At 42.5% G+C, this 10,094-nt stretch overlaps 1 protein-coding gene across 1 annotated transcript in view; it reads left to right on the top strand.

Moving 5' to 3' along the window:
• Positions 1 to 347: 347 nt before the first annotated feature.
• The window catches only part of necab1 (N-terminal EF-hand calcium binding protein 1), a 25,342-nt gene continuing 15,595 nt past the window's right edge, over positions 348 to 10,094 (top strand). Inside the window, exons 1-5 of the mRNA XM_030347391.1 lie at positions 348 to 650; positions 2,195 to 2,219; positions 3,998 to 4,106; positions 5,197 to 5,222; positions 5,607 to 5,704. Coding sequence (XP_030203251.1) covers positions 564 to 650; positions 2,195 to 2,219; positions 3,998 to 4,106; positions 5,197 to 5,222; positions 5,607 to 5,704 — 345 coding nt within the window. The 5' untranslated portion in view covers positions 348 to 563. The remainder of the gene's footprint in view (positions 651 to 2,194; positions 2,220 to 3,997; positions 4,107 to 5,196; positions 5,223 to 5,606; positions 5,705 to 10,094) is intronic.

The following is a 10,094-nucleotide window of genomic DNA, read 5'->3' as shown; positions in this document are numbered from 1 at the left end:
GAATCTATTTGAAGAGCATTTTTATTCTCACAAAGACAGTGTAGAGCTACAAGTATATTTTTTAGATCATCATTTTACTGAAGTGAATCCATATAAATCAAGAACCTTACACCGTCAAATTGGTTTGACATCAGAATTATTAACATCATTATGGCCTGAATAGCATACTTCATCAATCAACAATTCAAACAATTCCTTTATAAAAAGGGTTAACATGTCCAGTTACTGAAATGTATTGAATAGCTTTTTAAAAATAATACACGTCCTTCATATAACTTCCTTTTGAATATTACGTTTCAAAATATTAGATATTTTAAAAATAATTCCACCATCGGCAAGCAACAGCCAGAGCATCTTGCGTGTGATCGTCATCGCACGTGGAACGCGCTCATATGAATACAGAGACGCGCTTTGAACAACCTGCGGCACAGCAGAGTTTAGACTCACCCATGCACGCTGTGACCAATACGCTCCAAAGCAACGTTTCATCTGAGTGGAATTTAAAAAGGCATTGACTCAAATACATTAATTTGTGATTTATTATTAAGGAAATACAATCGAGAATGGATAGTTCCGAAGAGGTACAGTCCATTTCCGAAGAAGCGAGCTCTCCACTCGAGCTAAAAAAAGGAATGTCAATTTTTCTTGATGTAAGTAGGCTGTGTTTGTGTACACACTATATAGAAACGTTATTATGTTTTTTTTATTACTATCGACGTGAACTAAACTTCAGGCCCTTGTTAGTAAAGGTGATTTTAGTTTCGGAAATTTGAGTTTACCTTTCTATATTAAATGGAAATGATCGTGATTGTTATGATAAATATAATTAACCTCACTGTTTAATGGTTCCAAGTAGTGGTATGTGTAGTTTTGATGATTTATTTTAGCCTAGCTCGCATATACATAAATTATAATCCAAATGTGCCACCATTTAACATCAATTGATTGAGAATCAGTCAAATAAGATCAATACATCTATAAAAAAAAAAGAGCACAGCAACCAGACATGTCAATAGGGCTCCTTGAAGCAGACATAGAAACAAACGACCGATAACAGCATTGAAATAATCGCATATCTTTTCTACAAAGCAATCAAAGCGTAGCTTTGGTGCTTTTCTCCCAAGAGCATGGGCTCTCCTTTATGACCCGTCACATGATCCCCGTCTTTGCAGGCTTCCTCCACCACTTGATGATGTGTTCCCCTCTCTCCTTTGCTCCCATCACGTTTGATGCCTGCCATGACACTGTGGTGTTGATGTGTACCCCAAGGAGAGATGAGATGTGACCCGGGAATGTATAGGTCCTCTCCCATGGTGTCTCCCCTGGTGTTTCTCTCGCTCTCTCCAAGTTCTTCGATCTGCTACCTTTGCTGCATGTGTCAGCTGCCGTATCGTTTCAACATAACCCCAAGGCGGGCACACATGGTTCAATTAATTTTGAATGGTATACACGCTGTTGTTGGTTGATGGCGTAGAAGAGGACACAAATGAGGAGGAGAGGAGGGTAAAGGAAATGAGAGGAGAGGAGAGGATTGCAGGGGAGAGTTGATGACATGAGAGTAGAGGAGAGCAGAGGAGCTAAGGGAAGAGGAGAGGAGAGGAGGAAAGAGGAGTGGTGGGGGAAATAGATAAGATTGGGAGGGATGAAGAGAGGGGACTAAGGAGGCAAGTGGATGAGAGAGGAGAGGATGTAAAGGGAGGATGCAGCAGTGAGGAAAGGAGATGAGATGACAAAACTTATCACAGTGAGGTGATTTCTCGGTTCCTCTTGAAAGAAAAACACATTACAAACACAAGACAAAGTCAGCGGCAGTACTTGTAGCTGTTCTTGACTTGTTCATTTCTAAGCTCATGTGGTCATTGCTTGTCACTTTCCTCTCTCCTGGACTCTGGGACAGAACGATCCATTATTTATAGACTGGGTGTGATCGATGATACATTGAATCGCACAAATGGGCAGTTGTGCACGCCGATGCACACACATACACACACACACACACACACACACACACACACACACACACACACACACACACACACACACACACACACACACACACACACTCTCAAAAGGGCATAACAATTTAATATGGAAAGGGAATTAATAGTGGAAGTCATTTTTTTCAAAGGTGCACATGAAGAAATGTCCACAAGAAATTTGTTAAATGATATTAAAATTTCTCTTCTGTTTTCAGATCCTTCGGAGAGCTGATAAGAATGGTAAGAAAACACGTTCACACAAACAAACACATAAACATCACACACACTCGCTTAATATTAAGTCTATTGACTGTCGTGCATCAAAATAACTGAATGGTTTTTCAATTAAATTCTGATCATGTCTCTAGTGATACACTTTCAGTTTCCATGGAAACAGGGGACTGACCATGCCCTGCCATGTTCAGTGTTAGAGAACCAAAAAACAAATTCTGTCCAAAATGTTGTAATAAATGATGGATGAGCATTGCTCTGTAGCAATGAATGTATTACAATGTGATGTGGTGATAAGTTAGCTGCATGGGCTTGTTAGATGGTTTCAAATTAAACCTTGTATATGTCGTTATTGTTTCATCATTATTTATCATAATCATCATCTTCTTCATCATCATCATCATCATCATCATCATCATCATCATCATCATCATCATCATCATCCGCATATTCGATCATAGTTTAATTTGTAGCAATGTTATTCCCTCATATAGTCCGTTATTAGAGTTAATGGTTTGTGAAACACAATACTATGAATCGTCCGATAGTGGTATGCCTCAAAGGAAACAGAAACCACTTGTCGTCGTGATTTTTAAATGATTTGGATATGATCCATTCATGTTGTTTTGACCCAATGTACCATATTGGACTGCGTTTAATTTGAGGGGAATTGAGAGTTCATGAGCGTTCATACCTGTCCTTACGATTATTGTCAATATATTTAAATAGAAATGTATCAAGGAATATGTTTCTGAGTATTTGTTTGATCTGTTGACTTATGTTTCTTTTAATGACTTATTTTCTATTTTTGATGAAGATGTAGCACCCAACAGAGAACTAAAGGTCTTCAATAAATAAGCCTGCTATATAGATGATTATGTACCATTAATTAGTTTGGAACATAATACATAAAATCACATAATATGTATAATAGGCTTCATATTATATCTTAATAAAACACCTACCTTAAGCTCAACAGAATGTAAAAAGCATTATTGTTATAGATTGTTCAAAGAGCATTTAAATTAAAGCTTTTAAAATATGTCATTGTGTTAACTTTACTTCTTGATCGTTCACACCCAATAACTAAATTAATATTAATTGGATGCATTATCCCCTGCTGTTACCAATTGCAGGCCATGGGGAAGTGACAAGTGACAGAGACATCAGACCTTTGTGATTTTTGCGTTATGTTTCTAAGACACTCAGGAGGCTGTATTTAGTGCAGCCATGAGTCACAGTTTGACTCTGATGACATGGTTTGTTAAGGACCTGAGGGGCTGAAGAGTGTGTCTGTGTGTGTGTTTGTTTGTGTGTGTCTGCATGTTTGTGCGTGCGTGTTTGCGCAAATCCCAAAAGTGCTCCTCTTACAGCCCTGGTGACTGCTTCACCTGACACTTGTCAATGGGACATGACTCAAAAGGATACAGAACTCTCCACTCATGACTCTTGACCGTCCTTCAAATGAAGTTGTGTAAATCTAAGTGGACAACATTTGAAGGGCTCAAACCCTTATTGCAGCCTAACCTCTAACATCCTGGAGCAAGATGCCATAGCCCCTTCCTGCTCCTTTGCTAAATGGCTTAAGTAAGCAGTAGAAGCTGGCTTAAAATAAATTAGTAAACATGTGAATACATTAACTTGGAGTGAATGAATGATTGAATGCTCAGGGGTCGGCTGGCATAACCTTGACCCAGAAGAAGAGCCAAAATGGTCGCCACATTGACCGGCGCTGTCGTCTCCTCATCTTGCTGAACATTCTTCCCATCTCCCCCCCCTGTCCCCAGATGATGGCAAGCTCTCCTTGGACGAGTTCAGGGCCTACTTCTCCGACGGGGTGCTGACCGCCGAGGAGCTGAGGGTGCTCTTTCACACCATCGACACCCACAACACAGAGTGAGTAGTGGACACAGAGTGAGTAGACGACACAGTGTGAGTAGACGACACAGCGTGAGTAGACGACACAGCGTGAGTAGACGACCCAGTGTGAGTAGACCTGGTCCGGCTCCCTCTGCTTTCCTGACCCTGTTGATATTGCGTTTATTTATTGATGCCAGTGGCGGATGTGGAGTCCGAGAGAGAGAGAGGGATAATGGGGGAAGGTGTGAAATGGCGAGCTGTGAAACACAATCCAATTAAGGCTCACTCTGAGCTCTGTTTATTGGTATCACTTCTGACTGAAATCATTCTGTCTTTTCAGGCAATTCACTGTTTTAAGCAAATATGAAACAGATAACGTTAAAGGAAAAGTGATGTCTCTTAATATGCAGAGATTGTACAATTTATAGTATTGTGTATCTGATCAAGTTATTTTGAAATCTGTAAAAAAATTAATTGTACGAAATAGTGCCATACTGGTATATATTCCAGTTTGATAAAAATAGAACACGATTTTTGATCTCTTTGATCTATTAGCCGTCACCCCTACCCTCTCTTCATGTCCGCTCTCTGTCTCTCTCTCTCTCTCTCTCTCTCTCTCTCTCTCTCTCTCTCTCTCTCTCTCTCTCTCTCTCTCTCTCTCTCTCTCTCTCTCTCTCTCTCTCTCTCTCTCTCTCTCTCTCTCTCTCTATGTTTCTCTCATGAGTGTGAAAGTGACAAAAAAAATGTGTGTCATCTCCCAGAGCGCATCTGCCGTCGGTACGCTAGGCCATATAGCCTTTAGAGAGGTGGAGAACTGACCCATTGTCTTCGGTGGAGAATCCTTTTCATTGCACTAATCATGTGATAGTCCATCGTCAAGTTGGATATACATAGTAGGAGAGTAGAATATACTCTCTAAAACCGGCTTACATAGTAGACAGTTAGTAGACTAGCAATGTGCAAAACTTTCCATCAAAGGAAAAATAACTTTACATCTGCATTAATTTATGCTCACTTCCTTCCCTTACTTGTGACCGAGGTAGCGTATATTGCAGATGTAAGATTTAGCGTACATTGGAATGTGAAAAACGTTTTTATGATTGTGTTGTGTTCTCTTTATTTTCAGTAACGTGGATACTGATGAATTGTGTGGTAAGTTTTTTAAGATATGAATATCAACTGAGAGTATTTGTGTTGCTGTAGGCACAATCAGGGTTGGAAGAGAGACTGAACCCCTTCTGGGGGTTATTTTGACTCAACCTAATGCTAAGATGACCAGTAAATTAAGATCCGAGTAGATACATGCTTTATTCCCAGGTAGGAAAACTGGTGAACTTGGGGTAAAAGTAAATTTTGCAGATGGTCCAATCACCATGCAATATAATTTGAGCAGGTTTAACTAATGAGGGAGTGATGTCCGTTGTTATCAGTGGGGAACGCATCCACATGTTGAACGCCTTACTTATGTTTGGGTTTTTCCTCTCAGCTGTCGGATTAAAACATACTGTGTTCTCTCTAATTTTTTCTGTTCAAAAGAGTACTTTTCCCAACACCTGGGCGAGTACGAGAATGTCCTCGGTGCATTGGAAGATCTCAACATGTCCATCTTGAAGGCCATGGACAAAACCAAGAAGGTACGATGACCGAACTGCCCCAAACTGCCCCAACCCCTGTGTGTTCTGGTGTGTGAGGGGGAAATGTGTGTGTGTGTGTATGTATGTGTGAGGGAAAAGCCCCTTTTCCATCAGATAACCACAAGCCCTTTGGATGATAAAATTGTGTGTGTGTGTGTGTGTGTGTGTGTGTGTGTGTGTGTGTGTGTGTGTGTGTGTGTGTGTGTGTGTGTGTGTGTCTGTGTGTGTGTGTGTGTGTGTGTGTGTGTGTGTGTGTGTGTGTGTGTGTGTGTGTGTGTGTGTGTGTGTGTGTGTGTGTGTGTGTGTGTGTGTGTGCAAAACCTTATTCAGGACAAATGTCCAGGTATGACCGGGGTCAGAGATGATGTGAGTTGATTTACTCTCTCTGTGTCCCCATCAGCAACCCGATTGCGCCTACAATTCCCACAAACCACCTGTATATTTTCAGATCTCCCATTAACAGCATTACCATTACAGAGTCTATCCCAATCTTTTTCATGTCTCTAATGAGCCTCTGGATCAAACATGAACAGATGCCTTTCTGACCGCGGAACCCCTGAGAGACCTTTGAGCAGCGCGTTTTGATCAAAGTCTGTAAATATCTCAATTTTCATTCTGGCATAAGTGCTCATGAATTGAAGGTGCTACAGTGGTGCAGCCGTACAGCGTTATGGGGACGCTCTGCGGTACGTTATGCATGTAAAAGTCTCTACCATGAAATATTTTCATGGAACACGAGGAGTTCTTAATGTGGTCATGTGTATTCTTGAGTGAAAGATTATTATTCTGTATTTTTAAGGAGTCCCTTTATATTTATATATATCTTAACATTTAGATTGACTCTAGGTCATGATGGTCATTGGGGAGCTGGTATATGAAATGCCATTTGACTCAGTATTAAACTAACAAATGCATGCATACATAAATATGCCCTAGAAATAAACTAATCTGGCTATGAACTAAACCCTGAAATAAATGAATAATTGATGATAAATACATAATAGGATTTTATCCACATTTATTTCACAGCTCTTGGCATATACATAATACTTGCATAACTCTAGCAGTTCTCACTTAGGTCCAATGGCTGGAGAAAGAAGGAGCAAATCTAAAAAAAGATATATATAGAGTCAAATGTGTGACCCCGAGGTCATCTGGAGAGTGAACACTAACGCGTCGCAACGTGCCTCGTTCCTCCGGTGTTTGAGCTCAGCCTTCGAGGGTAAGCTCCTTCTGATTGGCTCTTGTGAGCTGACGCCGTGTAACATATCCAATGGGTGTATGTAGGAGCACTCCTTGGGGTTCAAATGGGTATCCATGGATACTGGTTTCCATGGATACAATCTGCTCCTATGGGCAGTGGCCGCTGCACCAGGCCCCTTTGGTATTTGAACGATGTTGATGTCTCAGGCCCTCTGAGTCACTTCTACCTCCACCTGTCCACCTTACCACGTCCTTATATGGGCATACTGAGGGACTAGATGGGGTTTATAGGCCAGAGGAGTCCTCAGACCTGGTGAGGGCATTGCATGGCATTCCAGGGCTGGCTTGTGGTACAATTATTCAACATGTGTGCAGCCGAAAGTCGGCGCTGAATTTAACAGCGGCCTTGTGAGCCCAGCCTGCCATCACACCGTCAGAAGAGGGCTGGATGTCCTGATTCAAAAGGTGTCAAATGGGTTTCTGGTCCAAATCTGCTGCAGCGCTAGAAGCGCCCGGAGACACGGTAGCACCATGGATGTGTTATAAGACACGCCATGTAGCCTCGGTCCTTACATCTGCCAGACGTTTAGCGGCTTCTCAATGGACAGTTCTGCTGTTGATGGGAATAAAAAGGGCCTGGAAATACATATGGAATAATGAATAAAATCCCTTTCATTAATAAAGTTGTCCTTTGATAGTCACAATAAACCAAAACCTACTTATTATTTATTTAACTATATTGACTCATTTATATAATTCTGGATTGATTTCATATGCAAAAATATATTGGCTAGAGGTCGACTGCGGAGAGGGAGATTGAAGCCAGAACCTTGATGAGATGAGAGACTAACACCCGAGCCCCTTGAGTCTAGAGTCTCTAGAGAATTCTAGAAGAACCGAGGTCTAGTTTGTGGTCTAGCCTCGTGGGATCCCATGGTGAACTGGGAAACAGAGGGAAAAGAACAGGGAATGGATGAGACAGTTGGCTGACAGAGAAGCGACTAGAGAATTGACAGGATAAGTGACAAGAGGAGCGATTAAGAGTGAGAAAACAGTGGTAAGACAGAGATGAACGACGAGACTTCGTCGTTCAAAACAAATCATTTTTCTTACAAATCGTGAAAAAAACGTTCTCAAAATATCTTCAAAAGATATCAAGTGATACATCTGCTGGCCTCCCCCCTGCCTCCCTCCTCCTCCCAATCCCTTGAGGTTCTAATTGTGTGTGTTTTATCGAGCGCAGAAACGATTGAATTCAGACTTCAGTGTGTGCCCGGTGAAGGCACAGCCCTCTGCTCTCAGCTCAGAGAGTGGCTGTGTGCGAGTCAAGCAGTTCACTCATCAGCGCTACTCCTCCAGAGTGCAAACATGGACAAGTTCATCATGGCTCACATGACTTATCGTAGCATCTGTTTGCCACCGCAAAAGCCCAGAGGTCCATGAATAAATATCACTCACGCTACATTTAACAGTCACTTATGCAATGACTTGGATACAAGTCAGAGTATATTTTTCCAAACTTAAAGTTTAAAATAAACTGTAGTGGCCAAATGCAGCTCGTACAGAACACATTTAGGACAATGCTTAGGAGTCATCACTGTACCGGGTGGCAGAACCACAGGGCCAGAAACCAAATTCTCTGGTTTCTGAATCATAAATCATAAATTAATTCATATTAATGTGTTGAGAAAAATGTTACCCATGTGTACTCTGTACATCTCTGACCATAGGTCAAATCTGTGCCTATTTGAATTAAACCAGTAGATACAAGAGTTTTCGTGGAGTGCATGGAAACCCAACCTTTCAAACTGATAAGGGAGTACCTAACACTCAAGAGCAAGGAAGGGGCGCCATGTTTAAAGAGAACAGGGAGGGCAAAGAAGAGAGGGAAAGACTTGTGGCAGAGACGTGTGCAGCGACAGACCTCTGAAGCCGTGCCATCCTCAACAAGGGCGGAGCCGCCGCCTCACAGAGGAGCTGCCACTCAGGAACCAGAGTGGAAGATAAAGCGCGCGGGGGGGGGCGTCAGGGCTGTAGCCTCCATCAACCTACCCTCCGCTATCTTACCCTTCGTCGTGCGAACAATACCCCATTGACTTATCTTTCTTTAGACGCTAGCAGAAAAATGGATCAATTTTGGATCAAAACAAAGAACCATGAAGCATGGATGAAAATACAGACATCCCTCAAAACAGCTTCTACATCATATAACTCACCCTGGACGTGGAAGGGTGGAGTACGTCTCCCAAGAGACTGACGTCCACGCTTTAAATTGCCCCCACAAAACTACGATTGTCACTCTTGGTGAGCCAACGCGTATATTGTCTTATGTTCCTCACTATAATATAGGTTACATCTATAAGGCTCCCGAACCGTAAAATGAGTCATAACAGGCTGGAGACTCAGACTGACGCAATACGGCCTATGTGTGTGTCGTGCAGGTGTGTGTCGTGCAGGTGTGTGGCGTACAGGTGTGTGTCGTGCAGGTGTGTGTCGTACAGGTGTGTGTCGTGCAGGTGTGTGTCGTGCAGGTGTGAGTCATGCAGGTATATTTGCGTGCAAGGGTGAGTGCGTTCTTCTTTACATTCTAGGTATTGGATATGTGTTAAAAACAGCCCAGGCTACATGAGTCACTGCTTTACCTTGACTTTGTGTTGTACCACACGTATGTGAGTGTGTGTGTGTGTGTGTGTGTGTGTGTATGTGTGCGTGTGTGTGCGTGTGCGTGTGCGTGTGTGGGTGCGTGGGTGAGTGTTGTGTGTGCATGTGGGTGGTGGAGGGAATTTGTTTTTTTTATACACGTCTGACACTTTCTATGAGAAGAGGTGGGCTGATTGTGTTGCTCTGCATGTTTTTTGTGTGTGTGTGTGTGTGTGTGTGTGTGTGTGTGTGTGTGTGTGTGTGTGTGTGTGTGTGTGTGTGTGTGTGTGTGTGTGTGTGTGTGTGTGTGTGTGTGTGTTTGTGTGTGTGTGTGTGTGTGTGTTGGGGGGGTAACTCCATGCACATGTGTGTGAGCGCAGCTGGAAGGGAACAGTGCCTCTGAGACGAAGGAGCCAGGGACCTCATTTACACCATAGTCAGACGGGCAAAACAGCAGCGCTATTATTTATCAACCGCTCATTAAATACACACTGCGGCATACAGCAGCACCCTCAACACTGGAGGCATGCACGGTACTTAGGCTGAC

The sequence above is a fragment of the Gadus morhua genome, chromosome 22 (genome assembly GCF_902167405.1).
Source record: "Gadus morhua chromosome 22, gadMor3.0, whole genome shotgun sequence".
Classification (NCBI taxonomy): Eukaryota; Metazoa; Chordata; class Actinopteri; order Gadiformes; family Gadidae; genus Gadus; species Gadus morhua.
Note: the sequence above shows the minus strand (reverse complement) of the source record. Positions and strands in the feature narration are given on the sequence as shown.